The sequence below is a fragment of the Gastrolobium bilobum genome, unplaced genomic scaffold (genome assembly GCF_033153095.1).
Source record: "Gastrolobium bilobum isolate Gb01-03AN ecotype WA unplaced genomic scaffold, APGP_CSIRO_Gbil_v1 utg320631, whole genome shotgun sequence".
Classification (NCBI taxonomy): Eukaryota; Viridiplantae; Streptophyta; class Magnoliopsida; order Fabales; family Fabaceae; genus Gastrolobium; species Gastrolobium bilobum.
In genome coordinates this window covers 16,322-40,934 of record NW_026898727.1, presented here as the reverse complement: position 1 = coordinate 40,934, position 24,613 = coordinate 16,322, and the positions used below count along the sequence as shown (strand labels likewise).

At 34.9% G+C, this 24,613-nt stretch overlaps 1 protein-coding gene across 1 annotated transcript; it reads right to left on the bottom strand.

Annotated features, from left to right (window-relative positions):
- Positions 1–1,093: 1,093 nt before the first annotated feature.
- LOC133283605 (uncharacterized) lies at positions 1,094–23,654 on the bottom strand. The gene is made up of 19 exons (XM_061480486.1): positions 23,368–23,654; positions 22,617–22,722; positions 22,406–22,411; positions 21,822–21,929; positions 18,852–19,033; positions 18,313–18,508; positions 15,457–15,711; positions 14,668–14,814; positions 14,127–14,205; positions 12,429–12,542; positions 12,191–12,357; positions 11,764–11,882; positions 8,065–8,188; positions 7,895–7,963; positions 7,696–7,822; positions 7,302–7,416; positions 6,955–7,145; positions 6,754–6,866; positions 1,094–1,393 (listed from the first exon to the last, which is right to left on the bottom strand). Exons 1-19 carry the CDS (start codon positions 23,652–23,654, stop codon positions 1,127–1,129), a joined length of 2,772 nt encoding a protein of 923 aa, XP_061336470.1. The 3' UTR covers positions 1,094–1,126.
- Positions 23,655–24,613: the final 959 nt, after the last annotated feature.

Genomic DNA, 24,613 nt, shown 5'->3' with positions numbered 1-24,613 from the left:
ATTTACTACAAAATCAATATGTAATGAATATTCGAGAACTTCCTATATATAGATGCAATTTTTTTTCTTGGGTTCCGGTAGTAACTCCTTTTATTCACTTGCATTCATCAGTAACAAAATTCTAAATTTGAATTGAATAATGACACTGTATACCGTTAGATTACAATCTCTTCCAATGATAAAGATTTATGGTATAAAATTAACCTTTTTACACCATCCTCTCTCCCACTCCCCTCATCCTTTCTCCTTCCTCCCCTCAAGCCGCCGCAATCATCAAATACTGAAATGGTTTTGTGATTTTACTACACCGAAGCACTTTATGCTCATCTATCCAATAACAATGGATGATGATTGGTAAATTCAATTATGCGGTACGAATCAAATAACAATATCACATCATTTTATTCATTTCCGTATTGGTAAATTCAATTATAAATAGTTTACTTCTTTGCTTTTTATGCTCATCTATCCAATAACAATGGATGATGATTGGTAAATTCAATTATGCAGTACGAATCAAATAACAAAGAAAATAGTTCAAAAGTTATAGCAAGTTTAATGGCTATAATTAACATGGTTAATAATCTCTTGAAATTTCTATTTTTTTAACTATATTTTAATTGTAAGATACCATAGTATACTTGGTCATGCTTGCATATAAAGCTACATTGAATGAGCTTAATCAGCCATTATTTAATAATGCAATTATTATTCAGTTACACTATTTTGAAAAATCTTATTTTATTTACATATTTGTAACTTCATCGTGTGATACTATGTTTTTAAAGCCCGAGAATTAATAAGCTGATATTAATTCTAGCAAAGATTACTCTGAGGGTTACATTTTGAACTGAAATCTATTTGGGTAGATGTATCCAAACTAATCCCAGCCAATGAAATTAATTTAGTTTGAATTATCGAGTCATCGAGGTAATCCTATCCAGCAAATACCCCTAATACTTTGAATAACTGCTTGGTGTCTATTGTAACGTAATATATGAAATCATATACTAAACATAATAAATTATATTGCATTGCATATAAGTGTATCTAAAATTAACTGTACATAATGGAATATCCTCACATTCCTGCCAAGATGATTGTCGTTTATAATGAACATGTTAACTCACAAAGTACAATGATCTTTTAGAACTTGCCTAGCAAGATCAAGAGCTCCACTCCTTTTATAGATTAAATGCAAATTGTAAGCCGCCTCTCTGCGAAGGTCGCAGTAACCAGGTTTATGATTTTCCATGATATCTGGATTCTCATTGGGAAGTTTTGGAATTGGATAGTCTCTCTCACGAATAGCAATCACCTTCTCATAATATAAAGCCGCCAGAGTTACTAGACCAACATGATGGCATGCCCTAGCAATATTGTACAATGATTCCTGCAAAGCTTAACAATTGCTTACTTAAGTCTCACCTTATCAACATAAAATGTAAGAAATTCATGGCATTGTAGTTTTATACATAAGAAGTTACACCAGTTATTTCAGTGTTTGTTTCTTCATATTTCATTGAAAGTGACCCGATGAATTCAAGGATCCATAATATGGAAATTTCAGCAGATTGACATTCTAAGCAAATCTGAGTTCAAACAATCATGACAGGTGATTGATCAACATAGTTAGAAAGTAAAAACCGACCTAAATCATGACCAATTTTTCTCATAGGAGATATTAAATATTTTAAGCTGTAGTCATTTTAATTATGATTCTTGTGACATTAAACTCAGACATATAAAGCAAAGCACGAGACAAAAATGCTATTGTTGGGTGTTAGACTACTGATGCCAGTGCTGCCAACATGTCTTTTACGCTCATTAAAATTTCCTGAGAGTTCTGTTTGGATGAATGACGAATAATTATTAGGACAGGAAAAAGAAAGTAGAGACTGTGAATAAGAGGATACAAACAAGAAACTTGCATTATGCCTTCCTACACAAACTCCAACCTATCCAAAATGTCAAAAACCACTCATAACGTTCATTCCTTTCTTTTCCACCCAAAGTTAGCACCTGAAAGATTTCTTATTTGTCTTTTGGCAAAAGCATCTAATTTACAGATCAAAAATTGAAATTCAAATTGGAAATTAGGATTAAACCAAAATTAATAAGCAGGTTCGTTCATGTTTCTGCATTTTGAAAGCAATAAATTATTATATCTTCTAAGCACATGAAGTATTTCGACACATCTTTTGGTAAAAAAGACTGCCTAAAAGTACTTTACTGGGTCAAAAATTGAAAAGGGAGTGATCTCGGAAATCACCATGCTGGGATGCACATTTTACAGTAACTGGGCTGGCCTAAGGTTTAATTAAGCTAATTAAAAGGGTTGGTGTAAATTCTGGCTAGACCCTACATTAATGTAAACAAGACTTTACCATTTCTTTTGTTTTAGGGACGAAAAAACAGACAAAAAGTTAAAAACAACTAAGATTTAATAAATGATTAGTTTTAAGAGAAAAGCAAGAAAAATATAATACTAGAGATTATAATGACCCTAACTGGTAAATCTTAGTTAGAGATTTAATTTAAGGATTTAAATGCCATAATTAGATTCAGTGAGCGATTTCGAGTATTTTGACTGTAATCATGACTATGTTATGAACAGTGCGTTCTGCCGGAGAATTTACAGTTTTATGAATTAACCGGTAGAGCTTAAATGAGCAAAATAATTTTAGGAACATAATTTAAAAATTCTGACGACAAATATGAGTTTAGAACGAAAAATTGTATAGTCTGGCACTTTCCGTGAAAAATCTCGTGAATAGTGTTTCTACCGGGTATTTTGTACTGCTGTTTAAGCAACCGGTAGAGCCCAGAAACAAATAATTGATGAAATAAGAATAAGAAAGTCCAATATATGCCAAGCAAGTCAATATAGGCCCAAGAAAATGATAAGTTTATAAGTTTAAGTTTCATAAGTAAATGAAGTACAATTAGTGATTCACAGTGCATTTCGTCAAAAACGGTGCAAAAATCATACTGCGAATTATGAATATTGTTTTGTAAGAATTAAAAAGTAATATAAATGATTTTAGAAAAATAAAAATATATTTGTAGCTTTGAGTTAGTTCCGGGTTAGTTTAAGTGAAAATACACGAAAGAAAAATACCCGGGTAAAAGGCCACATGTGCTCACCTTCTTAAGTCACTTAAGTCTCATTTCCAAATCAGTTTCTCTCTCCTCTCCTCACTCTCAAAACCGAGCTGCAGCCATGGGGGAAGGGTTTGAGGTTGTCTTCTTCCTTCTTTGATTTCTCCATGGTTAAGCCACCAAATCTTGCACCCAATATACCAATCTCATAGGAAATCGTCCAAGGAAGCTATTCCACCCCTCCATTTGAGCTGATTTCGTTTGTGGAGGGAGATATTCATCACTCCATTTTCGGATTACTATTCATCCAAGGTGAAAAAGGGGGTTTTTGGTGGAGTCTTGCTTGTTGGTCACCTTCTAGACCTTGTATAAGCTTTTGGAGGTAATGAACCTCTATTTCCATGGTATTATTTTGATGATTTGAGTTATAAAAGTTATGAGTATGTTTTGGTAGGAAAGCATTGTGTATTAAACTTTGATTTAATGATGAATCTTTGATGTCTTGGATGTAAGAAATGAAAATAAGCATTTGTATGTATGTAAAAAAATTAGAAAAAAATCCTATGATTTCCTCTACATGTTCGGCCATCATAGGTGAAGAATAGGTTGTTGTGCAAAAATTTTATCTTAAGTATTAGGAAGGTTTAATGTGTAGGAATTAAGTGGAAATTTGATAAATTAGTGAGAATGCCAAAGTGGGAAAAATTATATGAAATATGCCCTTAGGTTTAGGCCTTGTGGGGCTTTGGAGGGACTTTATGCTCCAAAAATTAAGTTGGAACCTTATGAAAACATGTATTTGTATGTGTAAGTTACGTGTAAGTGAAGAAAAAGAACCTTTGTCTATGTCCTTGTAGTGTTCGACCTAGAGGGTGGTATAGGAGTATATTTTGCTACATTTTATTGTAAATAAAATGTGTTGTAATTCATTGTATAAAATTGATGAGTTAAGAAGTGAAATGACTCGAAAAATGGTTGAAAAATACTTTGATTTCCTAAGGGTATGTCCGCGGCGTTTGAAGTAAAATGGCATGAATGATATTGAAAATTCTCAAGTGAATACTTGATTAAAATTAAAGAATGCTAACTAGTATAAGGTGGTCTAGACTTGTGTATTGGCATAACATTGGCAAAAGTATAAAGAAAGGAAAATAAGCGATAAAATGTATGCTTATGAAATAATCATGGCATAGTATCATTTTATTGATGCATTGTAAATTATTCTCTAGGTGTGCCTAGGGATTGAGAAGGATCGGAAATCTCTTGAAGCGATAAAAGTAACTTGGTCCACAAGTAAGCGTATTGGTAAAGCTTCAAGAGGTAAGCTCTATGTTTAAGGAGTCTTTTCCTGCTTGAGTGCTCCACCATGGTTAGTGAACTGTGGTTGGACTGTATGACTGTGATTTAGATGCTTTGTATAGAAGCATTCATATAGAGTTATTTGATAATATGATATGTTTTGCTCTGATATGACTTCTGTAATATGATTTCTGTAACAATCTCTGGCCATTGATTGTATAGTACCCGGACGTCCGCTTTGGGGTCCTCCCTCGGGACTGATGGTGTACGCCTCTGATATGTCTGGTTCCGCTTTGGGGTCCTCCCTCGGGAACACGTGCGTTGATTTCCGCTTGGGGTCCTCCCTTGGGAATGACGGCGCACATCTCTGATATGATATGGATATATGCTCTGTTTTGTTGTGATATCTGTTATATGTTGTATTCGTATACTTTGTATCTGACTTTCATGCAGGAGTGACCCAGAGGTATGGAGAATTCTCTATAAACCTGGAGCTTATTGAGATTTGTAATCTCACCCCTCTTTGGGGACACATTTTCAGGTGCCCAGATTCCCGGTGAGTCCTCACTAGGCAGGGACACGACACGTGGCTGAGGCAGTTGACAGATCGGATTTTGAGTGGCTGTAGGCTACTACCTTTTTGGAGTGTTTGATGTATTTTAGTATTTTCGCATTTGATGGATCATGATATTGATCCTTTATTTTGTATATGGCCTGTATATGTTTTGTACACGTATGTCGCTTTGATGCATGTACATTTGGGTATTCAGGCACGTTATGTGATGAGGTAGTATTCAGATATGTTTACGTGTTGGATTGCATGCTGTTAGATATAGTGGCACTGAGCCAAGTTATGCATGCGCCTATGGATGGGCATTTGATTATATTTGTATAAACTGTTTATCAGGAAATGCTTCTGTGTGGGATTGGAAAATCCCCAGTTGTTCGATTTATAGAGGAAACTCTGCCCGATTTTCGTTTACGACGAATGAGAATTTAAAAAGAAAAAGAAAAAAAAAGTTAGCTCGTATTTTCAGAAGTTAAGTCTTCCGCTGTTTTCTGTTTTATCATATGTATGTTAATTGAACCGGCTCGAGACGGGGATGTTACAGAGATGCTTATCCAAGGCATAGTGATGCACTTACAGTTGGCCCATTGCACATGGCCCAACTATTGATTCAAGAAGCTCGTAGTCAACCAGAATTGTGGCTCAATAAGTATGGCTCAATTGTTAAAAGAAGCAGTAATTTGAAATATAACAAATTACAATCAAATCCAAGTCCAAAAGATATGATTGCGATTTGTTTGACAAGAAAAAGAAAGCAACACATTTGGCATGATTTTAAATTTAAGATTTGGACGTATTTTGAATGATTTAATTGTAATTATTTATTTATTTTTAGATGTTAATTACTGTTATATTTATTTTAGGAAGTTTTATTATTTTTAGGATTTTAGATTTTGAATTTTGGATCAATTTGTAATTAGTCTATAAAAGGGTGCTTAAGGCCCTTATTCTAGGAGTTGAATTTTGTTATTTTGTTAATAGAAATTGAGAACCAGAGGATTACTCTTTTACAAAATTCCAACTTTCTATTTAGCCACATTTCTCTATGTGTAACAGCCCCAAACCCTGTAGCAGAATATTGTCCGCTTTGCCCCGCGCACAAGCACCGTCGAGCTCACGGTTTTACGTTTCGGGTTACCCCCAAAAGGCCTCCTACAAGGAAAGGTATCCACACCCTTATTTAAGGCATGCTTCGTTCCCCTCTCCAACCGATGTGGGACATTACATCCTCCCCCACTGGGAATACAGCGTCCCCGCTGTACACACCGGTCCAGGGCCAGGCTCTGATACCAAATGTAACAGCCCCAAACCTTGTAGCAGGATATTGTCCGCTTTGCCCCGCGCACAAGCACCGTCGAGCTCACGGTTTTACGTTTCGGGTTACCCCCAAAAGGCCTCCTACAAGGAAAGGTATCCACACCCTTATTTAAGACATACTTCGTTCCCCTCTCCAACCGATGTGGGACATTACACTATGCGCTTTTGGCATTACATAGACTCTAGATCACCAGTGTCCAGGCTGAGGTAGCAGTAGCATTTTTTGAATGATGTCAGATTTAATTGTGCAAGCTAGCTTTCTAATTTGTACACAACAACGTGATAATTATGTCTGCATAATTTTGCGCTGGATAAGAACTAGTTCAATGTGTAAATAAACCTAGATAGTCCAATACATAAATAAAGCTGATATCTTCCTTTTTCTTATTTCCATTTTTATTATTAATTAAAAAAAATTCTTCTTAAAAAGGTAGAAGGAAATTCATGAAATGGTTAGGAAAACAAACCTGGCTGTTCTCACAGATCCTCAAATTATTGTAAAGGAATGCTAAACCTTGTACGACACACTGATGCTTATTTTGAAGTCTGAAACCCAATGCTAAGTTGATCAAGGCAGTTCCTGAGAAACATTGATGAATAACAGTTCAATTACTGCTTGTTCTTTGCTAAGAAAGCACCACACATACAGCACGAAATGAAGAACATACCAACACAAAGATTAACCAAGGGATTCTCGGGCAAAAGTTTATAAGCTTCAAGGTATTTCCTTGCCGCATCTTGATGATGGCTAAATAAAGTAAACTGATGTGCAGAAATGAGGATAGGAGGCACGCAATCCACAAATTTTCCTTGCATAGAACGTACAAATTTGTAATGTCTTGTATCTCGGTTTTCCAATCTATGCAATAGAAGAAAACAAGTAAAGGAAATTTTAGTAAAACTAGGTCCTACTTTTTCTTTAGGCCATAAATCTATGTCCTACTGTCACAGCAAATTAGGGAGCCTAACTAATGCTTTGCCAAGAACCCAGGCTTCCTTGCAACTAAAAATTTACCTTGACATAACCTTGTAGTAGCAATTCCAAGCTGCAACACTGTGTGGATGTTGCTGTACAATGTATTTTACACAATCAAATCCATGCTTAGGATCTGTGGTATTGTATGCCATTTCTGTGGAGAAAATAAATTTGCTTTATCAGCAAAAGAGGAATTCCAGCTCCCCCCTCCCCCCGAACAACAAATTAATTTTATTTCTCTTTAAAAGAAATTCATTTTGTGAGTTGTAATAACAGAAATATCTAAAGCCATGGAAGGGGAAAGAAAGAAACAAATAAACAAGCAGTAAAATTTTTCGTTCATTTTTTATTTTGATTTCTGGGAATGAGAGAAAAGTTGGAAGCAAAGAATCAATTTGAAGGAAGTATAAGCCTGTCAGGTTTCTTGACTTACGAGCTCCAAGAGATCGAAGCTCCTCTTTCTTCTCAGCAGATAGAGTAGTATGGGCCAATCTTAAAGTGAGATTAATAATCTCCAGTGCTTCCCAATACCTTTGCAAGGATGCTAATGCTTTGCATAACTGTACAACAATATTAAGGGGTCAGATAAAACAAGGAAACGGAACGCAGAAAAAAGAGAGAGAAGTACTAACATCAACGATTAGCTGGTGATGTTCTTCATCTTTGAGAAGATTACACAGGGGAGGTTCTTTGTTCACATCCTGAAAACATCCAATGCAACAATATACACAACAGGTAGTTAAAACATTATCACCAAGACATTTGTTCTAGAAGTGAGAGTAGACAACACCAAACAGATTACCTGAGGCTCAATATCTGAATCATCACTTAGCCAGTCAATTCCAGATGCTAGTGCCTCAGCTTTTTTTCTCTCCTTCTGAATTGCCTTCTTCTGGAGCAACCTTTTTGCCCTAGAAGCTTTCAACCTAATTTTATAAAACAAGAAAAATTATTTTCATTTTGTAACCAAATCTAGTAAGGGCCAAAAGCATGCAAGAACATGGATATATATTGACAATTATTGATTATTCACCCTAAAATTTTTGCTGTGTTATCTACAAAGGTTTGAAAGGTAATAGCGCCCATCGATCTACGAAGCACAGATACCACGCATGATGTGTACCATACGGATATTGGTACCCGAATACTATGATTTTTAAAACATAGAATCCAGGAAACAACCTCTTTGCAATTATGTAAGGGTAAGGTTGCGTACAAGGATCTTGGTAAGCTTCGCTAGGAGTAATCAAGTTAGGATTCACCAGTTAAAACAATATTTGTTCAGTTAATTTTAAACAAAGGATCTTGGTAAGCTTCGTTATTTCTTAGGGATTGAGGTGGCACGGTCTAGACAGGGCATTTCTATCTGTCAAAGGAAATATGCCTTAGATATCTTAGAGGAAATTGGTATGTTGAGGTGTAAGTCAGTTGATACACCCATGGATCCTACTATAAAATTATTGCCCGGACAGGGGGAGCCATTATCTGATCCTGGACGTTACCGGAGGTTGATTGGGAAGCTCAATTATCTCACTGTGACTAGGCCTTTGTTGTTAGTGTGGCTAGTTAGTTACTTGACTCCCTTTGTGATTCTCATTGGGATGCTGCTGTGAGGATCCTCTGGTACATCAAAAGAGCACCAGGGAAAGGCTTATTATATTCAGATCAGGGAAATATAGAAATTTGTGGTTATTCAGATATCGATTGGGCATGATCACCCTCGAATAAGCGCTCTACTTCAGGCTATTTTTTCTTTTTGAGGAGACCTGAAGATGCTACCTGCGAGCTATTGTCGCTTGATCTAGTGCAGAGGCTGATCTTTGAAGATGAAATATAGAAATTTTTTTGGAGGAAAAGTAAGAAACAAACTATTGTCGCCCGATCTAGTGCAGAGGCCGAGTATCGTGCAATAGGAGATGCTACCTGCGAGCTAATCTGGTTAAAGCAGTTGATTTGGGAGCTCCATCTTTGTGAACATAAACAGCCCATGACACTCATTTGTGACAATAAAGTTGAGCTACATATATCATCTAATCCTGTATTTCATTAGAGAACCAAATATATAGAGATCGATATCACTTCATTGAAGACAAGATTCAGTCGGGAGAAATCAAAACGGCATTTGTCAACTCCAATGATCAACTCGCAGACGTCTTCCCCAAAGCCCTTAGAAGTCCATGGGTTGAATCCATTTGTAACAAGCTGGGGTGTTTACAATATATACACACCAACTTGAGGGGGAGTGTTAGAGTAGTTGTTAGAATAGTTCAAGTGTATATAATAGAATAGTCCCACATCTTGTATATGATAGATTAGGTTTTGTATTAATATAAATATATTCCCTATGTGCTCGTATTAGACACACAATTATCCAATCTTAAGTAATAAAAAGCACAAAATGCAGGACCCCACGATCGGTTTATTTTACCCATGAACATAAATTCACTGAAAATACATTGGAAAGCCCTAAATCTTTCGAGTTGTGATTGCTTCTCTCAGTTTTTTGTCTTGCAATTTCTTCATATGCGATTGCTGGCTTCTGTGTTTGAGACAAGGTCTCATTCTCTGCTTTGGTGGTTTGCATGCGTGGCTGCGACCAGGTGATTGAAGCATTCTGGTAAGGAAGGTTTCTTTTAAAGTGGAGGGGAACTAACGGGTTAAATGTGGGGTTACTGATTAGACTATTGTAGATGAATGTTTTTCACACGCAAGTAGATGTTTCTGTTAAAGTGGATGTTACTGTCTAAGCATTGTTTGGTGGTTGGGTTACTGTTAAAGTGGATATTTCTATTACTGTTCACAATACGTCAATACCATTAGCGCAAGAGCAAGTGTTGTAGCAAGGTTTAGGCTATTGGGTTAAATGCTTTTCACTCACCATTTGATTTGATTTTAAAAATACTATCATTTAGGAGTTTTTGTAATACAGGTTTCTATAATATGTGAAGGGATTTGATCGCTGCATTAGGGGATAGTTCACATTTTTTTAAGAAAATGCTTTCTTCTATATTATGAGTTGAGTCCAATGATTTTTACATTATTTTTATGAATTTAACTTGACATAACATAAGTTATTTTATATGCATATTTATGGTTGAATATAATTTTATATCTTAGGTGGTAGGATCTTACGATAAGTGTTGATCCCATGACTTAGGATTATATCACCCCCTCCCGATCCTGAGTAGGATCTCATTCTTGACAACCTTGTATATGAGTCCATCAGCTCCTTGACCTAGCCTAGAATCTAAGAAACCATCTGTCGAAATGCAGATGCAAGAACCAAATCCATCTAAGGGATAGAAGCCGTCTATCCTTTTCATATTGTTGTATTTGAAGCATGGAAAATCACCTATCTCTGATTTTGTAGTCCGAGAAACACGACACTGACAAGGACTCAGAAGAAGAAATTGGAGCCAGAGAAGACTGTGGAGAGGATAGGATCATTGCAGCTAGCAAAGAAGTTGAACGATGTGATTATGTCTGGCAGCTCTGCTGGATCCATTTAGTTAGGGACCTCCAACATCCTACCGGAAAATCCAAGCCTTATCAACCCCACTTGAGGAATACCCAAACTGAATCTGAAGCCGTAAAGTTTTTAAAAATAGAAATAGCCCAGTATTCCCTGGAATATATATGGGTGTCTGGGATCTATATTGGTAATAGATATTTCACATTTTACACGTCTCAGTGCTTCCTAGTCATCAATTAGCAAGTAGAGATTTATGTATAAGCAACTCTGTTATGAAGCTAAGATAAAATAACATCTATACATAAATAAATAAAAACCTCCCCGTTAAACCCCGATTGGCAAGGGTGGGTTAAAGGCAATCCTTGTACGCAACCTTACCCTTACATATTTGCAAAAAGATTATTTCCTGAATTCGAACCCGTGACCTTTCAATCACAAAAGGAGAAAAACAAAAGATTTATGTTATTATGTTGGTAGAGAACAAAAGAAACAAGAATGATCTAGTGAGTGTGGGCATACTAGACTGAAGCTAGTCTCTTGCTTTGGGTACAAGGTGTATAACTGTATATGCAGTTTATTATTGTAGTGGAGTATTTCACAAAGTTCAAGCATTAAAGTTGCATACGACCAAACTCTTTGAAAATGAAGATATTTTGTACCAAAAAAATGATATGAATTGAAGCTTTGACGAACAATTTAGTGAAAATAGGCGGTGGAGAGCTATATATATACAGAAACGTACAAAGTAAAAAGAATGTAGGCTGAAGCGTACATTGCCTCTAGCCCACAGCAGTAGTTATAGTAGTGGGAAGAGTGCACATGGTTGCCAATCAATTAAACTCCTATTCGACAGCAATATATCAACTAGAACCAATCCTCCAATTAAGGGTCAAAACTTACAACTTTCTTTAATAATTTTCCATAAATAACAGCATTAGTTAACAGATCACTCATAAGATTAACACATCTGACTGAACATGTGACAGTAGAATTAGAAATATAATACAATATGCAAGAAACAATACTCACAGATCAGATGGTGTAGCTATCGGCCTGAATCCTCGAAATACATTATCCTTCTCCTGACCATCCAGTACCCTAACCCTTTCGACTAGATCTCTTCTAGAGAGGCGCTTTTTTGATTTACCCTACATCAAGAACCATTGATGACAATATTGACTTTCTTTTTTGAAAAAAGATGTTAGAGAATAATATAAACTATTAAATCAAGTTAAAATCCAAAATATGGATTGACAAGTCCCTAACTGCACCTTTTGAAGATCTAGTTAAAATCACCTAATTTATCAACACATTAACCTTCTGAAAGCAAATACAAGTTGTGGACTAAGCATGCATGCACATAGAGGAGTTTGTGAGCACCCATGTATATGTGAGACTCTGTGTTTGTGTGTGAGTGAGAGAGAGAGCGCTCAAAATTTAGTTTCCCAAATACTACCTTTTGTCGAAGAGTTGCAACATACAGTGATTCACGTATCAAAGGGAAAATTGCATCCACAAAGTCATCAAGCATCCCTCTATTCCGATATATGTTGCAGAGCTTTAGTTTTATTCTTACATCAACCCACCAACTATTTGCCTCTTCACAATGTGCTTCAACAGAGTCTGCATGTGTCTCACATAAATCTCCAAAGAAGAACTTTAATCGCAAAGAAAGAAAACGTTTATGCAAGTACCAGAATCCTTTGGAGGAGACAGTAAGGAAATGGCTTCATCTTCTTTCCCTTGTTCAAGCATAAGGGATGCCAAAGTTATGCGTGCATCAACATCATCTTCTAGAGTTTCAAGAGCTGAAACAAAAGCCTGTTTAGCAACTGAGGATTATAAATATTAAAACTAGTAGCAAAAAAAGCAAACACCTATCCAGCAGACCAATAATCAGAAACCAATGACAAGAAGGAATATTGCATTGCCTGCACTTGATATAAACAATCTACGAGCATCTAGTGTAAAAATGCTCTAATTACTCAATTCAATTCTCAACTCCAAGTCAGAACAGGATGTGATACATATTTACTAGCCTTTTAAATTTTGACAATCTTCTTTTCTTTCCTATCAAAGAAATATAATGAAAAAAGAGGGGCTTTGAAACTACAAATAATTAACCATAACTTACATTTTTCAAAATAGAAGACAAGAAATTTTAGAAAGAAGCAAAATAGAACAAAAGGAATGAGATAATATATCCTCCATAATAGAAAATGAAAAGAAAAATAAAAGAGATCAAGAATGCAGCATGCTCAATCTCTTGTAAACCCGAAATAGAAACTCGCTATAACATCCTTGAACAAAGCAGTAGAGAGAAGAAAGTGACAGACACCTCTAAAGAAACGATCATTCATTACCAACCAATGCACCAGTCTGACTGGAGAGTTACGTACTATATTGCACTATGCCAAAAATCTTTGGCCAGAATGTTTCTACCAAAACCATTTTAAGTTTAAAACCAACCACGAAAAATTGCTTACAGTAAAGAAGCACCCCCAATAATCATTAAATCAAAAACTGTAAACAGCTTATTTCAAGGGGATGTTGCTGCCTTTCAATGTAAAAGAAAATGGGCAACACTTTCCAAATCAGATTATCTTAAATATTTTCAAAAGCTCTGTATTAATCTATACCTGAAAAAGTACATGATCTTCATGTGCATTATGATGGACAAAAAAAATAAGCCAGAAATATGAAAGAAGCAGCAGAATAAGTTGCAGTCCAGGACCAAGGAGAAAATATATTGATAGATACTGCAATTATAATATAATCAAGGAGAAATCTCTCCTTTGCAGAGATTGAAGTTGTCATGAACCAACTCTCCCAAAACCTTAAACAGTTAGATGAAGACACATAATTTTTTTATACTACATCTCTAACATGCTCTCTCACATAAGAGCCCTTGGGCTTAAAGTGTGAATAATGAACAGACCCACCTATAGAAGCTCTCATACCTTGTCATGAACCAACTCTCCCAAAAGTTTAAACTCTTAGATGAAATCACGTGAATGATTAATATTACATCTAATAGAAGTTCTGCTCAGTAACAGAAATTGATCAGAATGAACAACAACAATAACCAAAACAAAACTAAAAAAAACAAAAGCAAAGCAAAACAAAACAAAACAAAACAAAATGAAGCAAAGAAAAGAACAATCAGAGCTGAAGTTACCGACTCTGCCCTCCCAACCTACTCTCCCAAAGAGTTTACAAAGAAAAAAGGTTCTAACCAAATTTAAAAGATATTGATGGAAACATTCATTTCAGAAACTTCAGCACCAGCTAGAATGCTGGATTTCATTTCATGTATTTAAAACCAAGAGGGAAGTGGTTCTCATTAAGTATTATTTGCCTAAATACCATTATTAATAAAAATTAAACCTTGCCTTTGGAAAAGAATATAATTGCTTGTGACCTTTCGTTCAAGGATAGGTAACATCTAGCAATTTTCAGATGCAGATGACCCTGCAAGAAAGAAGTTCAATGATTATCATATTATCCTGATAAGATAATGTTGATATTGAAAGACATACAGTAGAAAATAGATTCTAAACTAGCTCAAAAGTATCATGCAACCAAAATGAGAAAAATAAAATAAAAAAGGTAAAATTGCAAACAGTAAAGTATTTCATTTAATTCATATGAGCAATACCATTCATCTAACCCTCAGTCCTCTAAAAGGCTCTACCAATATTAGCATAAGATCACTTCTTTTCTTTTAAGAGAACATATGAAAATAATTTATACATAGAGTCAATTAAAAGGGTCAGTGAATTGAAGCACTGGAAATGTTTTTAAAGACCCTATGTGTACAGCTCAATATCAAATTGCAAGACTGGAAAATATTAAGTCAACTACTCGAGAAAACTACCAGTATAAAATCAAAACAGTAAGAGAATTGCAATACAAAGGAAGGAGTTACCATACATTTTCATTTCCACTATTTCCTTCCAACGTCAAATAATAATTCAGTGCAGAATTATAATGTTCAAGATCCATTAATGAGTCTGCAACCATGGTGACCAAGTCAACATGCTCGCTTGCATTCTCTGGTTTCAAATCATTAAAGAGAACCTGCTAATCACGTGAAAATGTTATGTAGTACATAACACAAAACCAAAACGAAGATTAATATACCGCCATTTCCCTTAGACACGTCTGGTGGCAATTCATCATTGTATTAAATGAGGCCAGTGAAAAACACAAAATGTTAACAAAAAAACTAATAGACCGTGCTTTGGAAAAGGAAGAGACGGAGAAATACAGAGACAGCTGTGTTGGAGTACAAAGCCTAATAGCCTAAACTTTTTTTTTAGTTTCACAAAAGAAAAGAAGGCATTTTATTAGAAAAGAAAAAAAAATGATATAACAAAGGACTAGAAGTCTAATTTAAAAAAACAAAGTAACATAGGAAAATCAAAACAAAGTTGCATTTTTCTTTCAAAATTCAAACTTCAAAAGGGATATCTTACATGGGGATATTATCAAGGATAAGTAACAAGGTCACCCCTAAATTGACTACGACACAGGAAATATGCACAAAATGGAGGGAAAATCCAAGCTAACTGAGGAAGTCTCAATTCAACACCAATTCATATATACCATTTAATATCAATAATCCTATCATGATACTCTAAGGTTCAAGCAAGTAAGAATCAAGTGGCAAAGTTCAACCAAAACACATTTAATTCAATTATAAGTATGCATACAACGCACCTGAGCCATCTCCATGTTTCCAAGATGAAGATGGCATATTCCAGCTTTAATTTTCAAACTCAAAGGCAATTCTTTTCCTGAATTTACCACTTGGGCATGTTCAATATGCTGAAGAGCTCTGTCATGTGCCTTAGTTTCCATCAATATGGCACCCAGTAGATCAACTACACTTGCATTTGATCCGTTGGGTTGACTCTTAAGATAGTCTTCAAGAATGCGAACTGAACAGTCAACTTGACCACATTTTTGGTAGAACTAACAGAAAACAAAATAAATTCAATTCAGCGATGAAAGCCAACCACAAAATATGAATAATTCCTCCTGAACAGTATTTCTAAAACACAATGCCAGCTGAGTAAGAACCAGTGTTGCCATTGATAAATGCTCGCAACCAAAAAAATCCATCATAATTCAGTGCTGGCCAGATTGCAGCCAGAAAGTGGTCAGCCAGCCTGGTTTAAGCCCAAAATTAGTGATTTCGGGAATCAGGCTGGCCTGATTTCAGCCCAAAAGTGATTGGCCAAGCCCAATTTTGCTTTTAGTTTTCAAGTTGTGATTGAGTTGGGCTAAGGTCTGATTTCATTATGATATGGTCCAATATCTCATCTTATAAATTTATTTGAAATGGAAAAATTTTAAACTTCTAATTTTGCAAGCAAATTAATAATTTGAATTTAGCCCTCCCAGACATCATTTTTTTCCTCTGTCCCACCCCCCTTCAAAGATGCTATCTCCGCCCTTGATAAGGGGTTATAATGATAGATAAGGCCATATGACATACAAGCAGATACATACATTCTAGAGCATCACAAAGGCAAATCATGACTTTCAAATGAAAATAATCATTCAGATAACAAAAATAAATTTAAAAAAGGATTGAATTTATAGAAAAATAAATATATGTTCATATCTGATGGAACCAGAAAAATAACATTGAAATTATAGAGATAATGGAGGTCATGCCTTTTTTACATACACTAATATGCAGAAAATAAACCCCAAGAAAGCCTCAACTCCCCCTCAAACCAAACACCTAGGCTCAAGAGTTCCCTAGAGGTCTCTCAAATTCCCACTAACCAATTCTGAATACATGCATACTGAAAACCCCACCCCCAAATCATTTTATATAACAACATCTCTCTCCTCTAACTAACTACTATGGACTCTTTTGCATTGCTGAACTTGGGCCCACTAATTATAGCCCATCAATACTTTCCCTTTCAAAATTCACCTTGTCCTCAAGGTGAGGAAGAGAATAGGAGATGTAATTGAACATCCACCGGGACCGGGATCCCATTGCTTGAAGAACATTGATCCCGTCATTCTTGAAACTGAAAAATTGTCGGATCCCCTTGCCCTCTTGTCTCCGTTCTGCACATATCTGGCAATGAAACAGGGTATATCTCCATATTTCCCATCTCCATATTTCTTCTTTTTTTGCTGGCCCATTCCAAACAAAAATTCTGGGCCACAATCACCTTTTTTCAAGCCCAAATGTGTCTGGTCATGTAACCCCATGGTGAAACCAATTGGGTCTGACCCAAATGAGTAGCTAAGTGATTTTAACGTTACTCCATCACCATCCACAAGCACCATCCATAGTCTTTGTGAGTTTCCAAAGCTCAGTTGAACTTCCGCCGCCGACAGCCACCGGAACCGCGTGCGCCAGTCACTTCCGTCGTCGTTCTCTGCAGTCAGTCGTCGGAAACTCGCTCCTCGCCTGTCACCGTCGTTTGTTGCCTCTGACGACCCTTCTTGTTCATAACCCAGCCCCTCGTTCTTTCCGCTCAAGTCCATCTCCTCTTGAGTTAATCTTCTACATCGCGTTCGTCGTCGGTGTTTCTGGCCGCCGCTCGCCGCCGTCACCCTACCTTGGGTGGGATTGTTTTTGTCGGTTGTTCCCCCTGCAATTAACATCATGCTTCCCAAGTCCTCCGGTGAGTGCAGGCGGAGCTCCGCCCTTATCTCCTGTTTCAAACTCCCTAATTCAAACGCACGTTCTTCCACACCTTCAATCTGCATCGTCGTTTTGCTGATCTCGCTGGGAACACCCAGCCTTAATTTTGTGGAAATCTCCCTCTTCAAACCTGTATTTAGATCTGCTTCTTTGATCTCTTCTTCTTTTTTTGTTTTTTCGTTGATTTGTTTCTCTGACAGAATACCTTCTTTTATTTTGGATCTATATTTTCTTTTGTTTCGTCTTCTTCTTTTATTTTGGATCTGTCTTCTTCAACACCTGATTTTTCTTCTTTTGCTGGCTCTGTTACGTTTTCTGCGTCTTCATCTTTTTTTTCTTTTTCTTCTTTTTCGATTTTCTGATCGTGTTTTGCTTCTTCTTGAGCTTCTCGCTTTTCTTCCCAAGCATCCATGATCTTTAGCATCTTCCGCAACAATTCCATGACATCCTTCGTGCTGGCTTTCTCCACTGCTTCAAGATATCTGTTGGTTTTGTTCTCCATTTTTTTGTTTTTTTTTTGTAGATCTGAACCAGAAGCACTCCTAGATCGGAAATGCTCTGATACCAAATTGATGGAACCAGAAATATAACATTGAAATTATAGAGATAATGGAGGTCATGCCTCTTTTACATACACTAATATGCAGAAAATAAACCCCAAGAAAGCCTCAACTCCCCCTCAAACCAAACACCTAGGCTCAAGAGTTCCCTAGAGGTCTCTCAAATTCCCACTAACCAATTCTGAATACATGCATACTGAAAACCCCACCCCCAAATCATTTTATATAACAACATCTCTCTCCTCTAACTAACTACTATGGACTCTTTTGCATTGCTGAACTTGGGCCCACTAATTATAGCCCATCAATATCAAATCTGGATTGGAGGAAAAGACAAACCTTGGCTGCTGCTTTTAGTGCATCAACATTCTCACGGCTGAGTTGATGTACTTGCTCATATGCCACAGCAGCTTTTTGATAATCTCCAAGTTCAACATAAAGCATTGCACGATGATTTCTAAGAGTAACATCCTTGGGATCAGCTGTTATTGCTTTTGAAAGACAATAACTGGCTTGACCAATATCACCTTGTTCTCTGCACTTCAAAAAGGTTCTCAATTCAGTAACTAAACTATTTCTTTCATATATAAAAGCATTTTTAAATCGAATACAAGCATAAACTTAGTTATTTTAGAAATGATTACAAACTCCAATGAGATAAATACAGTGGAGAGATATTTTGGAATGTAAATTGAAGTAAATAATGAAACATATTCTCCATTAATACATAGCATACAAAGGTCATTTATTTTAATTAAGGATACATTACTTGATTCAATTTCATGATTAGAATGGGAATATAAATTCATACAACTGAATATTTCAGAAGAATAGCTACACAAAAATATGATGGCAATAAAAATGAAGAACCGTCTCACATGGACCAGGTAAAAAGCAATTTCCAAAGAGATGAATCTTTTGGAGTCAAATGAGCAGCAATCATGTAGAAATCCATAGCTCTTTTATAATCCTCAAGTGAACTATAGACAAGTCCAAGGGTGTGATACGAGTCAGGCAAATTTGGTGCCAGCCTAACAACTTCATGCAAGACATGTCTTGCCTGCAAAAAGCCAACAGAGCAAAATGCATAACTAATTGGCGAAAAGTTAAAGCAACAGTAAAGTCTATAATGTATATCAAGCTTAAACACACACAGAAAGCATGCAGAATCAGAAAAACTAAACACCCAGCTCGTACGCCATCAAGCATTAATAACTCCACTTATTATTTTGGAAGATGGAAAAAAATAGAAATGGGTACTGTTAGAAAGCATTTCAATAGACAGGAATGCAACTTCCAGCTAATGTGTTTAGGAGGAAGCAACCTTGCCTCTTGGAAAAGTAATACATAAGAGTGTTGCAGCTAGATCACTAGTGAGTTAGCGCGAATACATCATCAACTTGATGAACTTGGATTTTGAGCACTATCTTAACTCTTATGTTATTTATCAGAAAATAGGAATATTTTGAGCAGTAAACCAGTGTACATTAGCTACAAGGATACCAAAAAAGTACATAAAAAGAAACATTAGCATCCAATACCCCAGGTTGCATCGGAAGATCATATGCTGAAAGTGGCTACACAAAGAGAAATATTATCATCTATGTCAAGGTACTTTATTGCAGAAGACCATCCTCAAAAAATAAATAAATAAAGTAAGTGCAAAAACTTATTTATCCACCAATTTTCCCTGAAGATACTTGAGAACTGCGACAGCAATTACCAAAACTCCAGTGCCAGAAGCTATAGATTGTCTGTAATACCCCATATTTTTATTAACTTTAACCTTATGCCTTTTAGTTAATTTGAGGAGTTCAAACTTTTAAGTTTCGAGGACGAAACTTCTTTTAAGGAGGGTAGAATGTAATACACCCATATTTTCTTTTAATAAAATAATAATAATAATAATAATATAATAATAAATATTTTTGGATAATAATGATATTTAGTATTTTTGTAATTAATAATATTGGTATTTAATATTTTTAATTAATGAGTTAATAATAGTTAAAATAATAAGAGGTAAGATAATAATAGTAATATTATTTTATTTATGTGATAATATATAATTATATATATATATATATTAGATGATAAATTATGATTAATTGATTTATTAATTGATTGGTGATTTATGTATTTATGTTTGATTAGTAATTTGTTTAGATATGATGAGTCAACAAACATAAATTGTTTAGATATGATGAGTCAACAAACATAAATTGTTTAGATATGATGAGTCAGCATTGAGTCAGTAATGTGTAAGCCCTAAACTTCAACTATGAATAGAGGTCTAGCCTAACCAAACCAATTCACTCTTCAACATTTCTCCTCTACTATTCTCTCTTCTTAGTTCAAAAACTTAGTTTAATTTATTTTATACTCTTCTGGTTACCAACCGGTTCTCTGCCCCAAATTACTCTTTTCTTCTAGAAGTTAGCGAAAACGGAGACCAGATAATCCTAATCTCTAGGTGGTTGTAGATTTGTTGTGTATGAAATTTTATTGGGTGTGTCCTAATCTTTCAGATAGTTATATGTTTGATGTATATGTAATCTTAATCCTTAGGAAATTTTAGAATGTTTTCATTTATTATATGTACCCTTAGGGTATTTAAATTAAATTATTGGATTTTGGCTTTACCCTAATAGATGTGAATATTTGAATTTTGATTTGAAAAATTATGATATGATGATTGGACTTGAATTTTACCCTGGTAGATGTTGAATATGAAAATTATGATATTCTTGGATAATGGATTTGGAAATTATGATATTATTGAAAGATTCATTTTGGAAATTACAATCTTGATTAAATTGATGTGGAAATCATGAAAACTGTTTGACAATTATGAGAATCGTGACAAGATTGAATTGATTGTATGTGATTGAATAAATTAATAGTGGGAGGATAGCTTTGGGATGGTACCTCCCAAGGTGATGAACACAACTTTTGGGCTTTATGCCTCCGATGTGAAACTGATGTGAAAAAGATTATATCTGTTCTTCCCAAAGTGGTATCTGGTAACAGTGGTTTTTTCCCGGGGTACTAGTAGCAACTTTGGGAAGAGGTGTGCACACTAGGAAAATGTGAATTGATTATGGCCAATTTTGATTATACGTGGCTGGTAACAGTGGTTTTTTCCCGGGTCACGGGGTAGACTGGCAGGGTTTTCCGGGTCTACCATGGTTCTCTTCCCACTAAGTACAATGAACTTAAACATGATTAATAATGAAATGTTATTTGATTTGATTATGATGAATGTCATTGAGTTGTGAATATTACCATTTATGTAATATTATGATTAATGTTGTGCTGAATATGTTAGTTGATAAATTACCCTTACTAAATACAATAAATGGACTAAATAAAGATTAATATAATTAATAACGAGTTGATACTTGATTTGAATTTTTGAGTTATATTACTTGATTTAATTATTATGAGTTCTATTTATTTATTTATTTATTTTTGTATTTTGATTGGGATTACCAGCTTTGCTGACTGTTTGTGATTGTTTGACTGCAATGATCCTGCGGCTGCGGGGGAGCAGATTTTCAATAAATCAGGTGGCAAGGAATCGGGCTAGCAGTGGACAGTGAGGATACGACTCAGGATTTCTAGCTGTCATAAATATTATGTATAAAAAAAAAATTGTAGTCTTAGATTTTGATTTGAATGTATAGAGTTAGCCTTGCACTTGTCCCTGTACAGGTGCGGCGGTAACACTTCCCAAATTCGATTATTTTGAACTTCCGCTGTTATTTATAAAAATATTGAATTTATTTATGCTATTATAAATTGTCAGAATTTGGGGTGTTACATTGTCGCATGACAGAATAACGTACCTGGTCATTACGGCCACAGGCATAGTGAAGAGTGGCATCACCCAGCATTCGTGTTAGCTGAGGGTTGAGTTTATTCTTTGATCCTTTTCTCCTACCTCTTTTTTTAGGCTGCATCAGGAAGATAAACAATATTGAAGAGGTTCATATAAGTTATGTCAAAAACTAAAAATCAGGTAGTTACATAACTTGTAACTGAACATGCTTATTTTTTTACAACTTTCACCCACATCCTTTCTATGGCATTATATGCATAAGAAAATAAGGGACCAAAAGCTTACAAGGATAGAGATGTAAAAGTAAATTAGTGAAAACCTATCATCTAAAACAGAAAATTCATGAACACAAGGAACAAGAAAAAAATCAAGAATGCAGCAATGCTGACCAGCATATATAAAATAGAAACTCCCCAGAAACAGCTATGAGCAAAAAATGTTATTGGCATGAACATAAATCTTAATTTTTTTTCCAAAACCATAACACCAAATGTATTCTCTGTTGTCCATTCCATTGCTAGAGACTATTACCTGTAATCCTACTTTTTTAAAAATGAATTAAATGAAGGCTATCAACTTCTCTCAGGATACTCTTTGCTTATGTGGAAGAAAAAAAGAACCAAAATAAATTATACTTTGCAATCTGACACAATGGTCAACTATCAATTTTCCTTTTAAAAGTACATATGGGTTCTCCATTATACACACTTGTGTACAGGTATAGCGCCAAAATAATATGAAGACTCTATTATCATGATGTGGAACAAACATTACGGATCATGTGCATATCATAGTATCATACCTTTCTCGATCTCCTGCGCACACCGTAATTCATTGTTTCCATTATCTCAGCCATGCTTGCCTCAGAAATATCATCTACCCTTGCCTTTTTACAAGAAGTTCCTTCACTGCATTTAGAGCCATTAAACATATAAAAGCCAGTGACAGCAGCAATTTATTTAAAACCCTTCAACACTTGTATCAGAACTCATAATCGGGACTCATCCTTACTAGTTCACTGAAATTTTCTTTCATGTTCCTTGTAGGATCTAAGCTTTTCTGTTTTAGAGATATCTCAACCCCCAGTAGTTATACTTCAACTTTTTTGTCTCTAAAACAATTTTTTTTTTAAAATAAAAAGAAGTTCTATTACTAACTAGCTTATTTGTTACAATTTCTGATGGACATGTGCATAATGGCGGCATTCTTAGTTGCACATACACAGTACTCAATCAATAAATCAACTGAACACAAAGTTGAATCCATTTCAAGCATAGATTAAAGTATAACCAAACAAGGTTGACTACTTTGAAGTTTAAAGTAAATAGCACAATTTAGCACAATGACAACAAAAAAAATAAATTAAAAAAATAAATATAAAAATAAACAAAACCCATGCTAATGGTAACAACCGAATATTCCCTTCCTAAGCGGATTGAACAGCATATATGAAGTTCAAATGATCAATCATAATAAGCACTTAATCCAACCCATGGCATTAGGGCTTAATATGGCGAAACCTAAAGGGAAAGCAATTAGAAAGAGGAAATTACGGTTCGTTTTGCTGAATCGCTTTTCGCTTTTTATCGGCGAGAGCTTCGTACTCAAGGCGCTCGAATTGCTGGTAGCGTTGAACACCAGAATCATTGTTATCAACAAAGTCCAAAGGGCTCATACCATTTTTGAACCTGAATGTATACTCTCCTTCCACTTCGTCTTCTTCGTCCATGTCTTCTCCTCCATCTTCTTCCTCCTCTGCATTTTCTTCTTCTTCTTCTTCTTCCATAGCATCGAACGTGACACTTACTTCGTCATCAATGTCGGTTCCCTCTTTCGCCATCAGAAGCTGATTTTGCTTTGTATAAACACTTTCTCTGTATTTGAATTTGAAGCTCTTCAACTCAAACTCCTCTTGTTTTATTTGATTCGGAACCAGGTTGAACACCTTCACCTTCTTCAGTTTTTCGCGTCGTTTGAGATTCTGAAACGGTATCGTATTTAACTATTTGTGTCTTCTATTATAAAAGTTATACAGAATCAAAATTAATAATAATAAAAAAAGAAACAAATCTATTGAAATCATCAAAATTTCAAATATTATGAGATTTATCAAATTTTTAAATATAAAGAAAATTATCTATTTATTTAAAATCTTGATTAAATATTCAATGGTACCACTCATTAAAAATATTATAGTTATTGAGAGTTAAATTTTTTCATATAAGAAACAGGTTTTGTAAAATATAAAAAATAATATTTTAATTTATGAAAATAGTTATAATTTTAACTGAAAAAATTGTAATACTTGCAATATAGTTTGACATTGAGTTATTAAATAAAATTCCTGTATGACATAAAAATCTAATATAAAACTAACGCAATTTGGGGCTTCGCCCCTTAATGTTATCAAAAAAAAAAAAAAAACTAACACAATTTATCTTAGAAAACAACTTTGAAATAAAAAATATTTCACTACAAACGGAACATTTATTCCGCATCAACCAATCAATTTAATTCATGGCAATTCTACTTAAATGTATAAATATTCTTCCTCTTAAGTATGATTATAACCCACTCACAAACTAAGATATCAATTTCAATAGACTATAAGACAAACTATCCCAAAAAAATATAACAATACCACATTTCAACCCAAAATAAAATTTTAAAGTATTGAGTTCATAGATCATTCCACTTACATATTTATTGCTTAGTCCATTTTTACATGATGTGAGATTTTTTCACTCAAACTTAAATTATCAATAATAAACCCATCAATTTGGTTCAGATTATCATAAT

Coding starts and splice junctions, on each gene's coding strand:
- LOC133283605 (XM_061480486.1), bottom strand. CDS start 23,654: ATGGCGAAAGAGGGAACCGACATTGATGACGAAGTAAGTGTCACGTTC. Junction 12,358..12,428: donor GTCTCCTCCAAAGGATTCTG/GTACTTGCATAA, acceptor AGACACATGCAG/ACTCTGTTGAAGCACATTGT. Junction 7,417..7,695: donor GCTTCGATCTCTTGGAGCTC/GTAAGTCAAGAA, acceptor TTTTCTCCACAG/AAATGGCATACAATACCACA.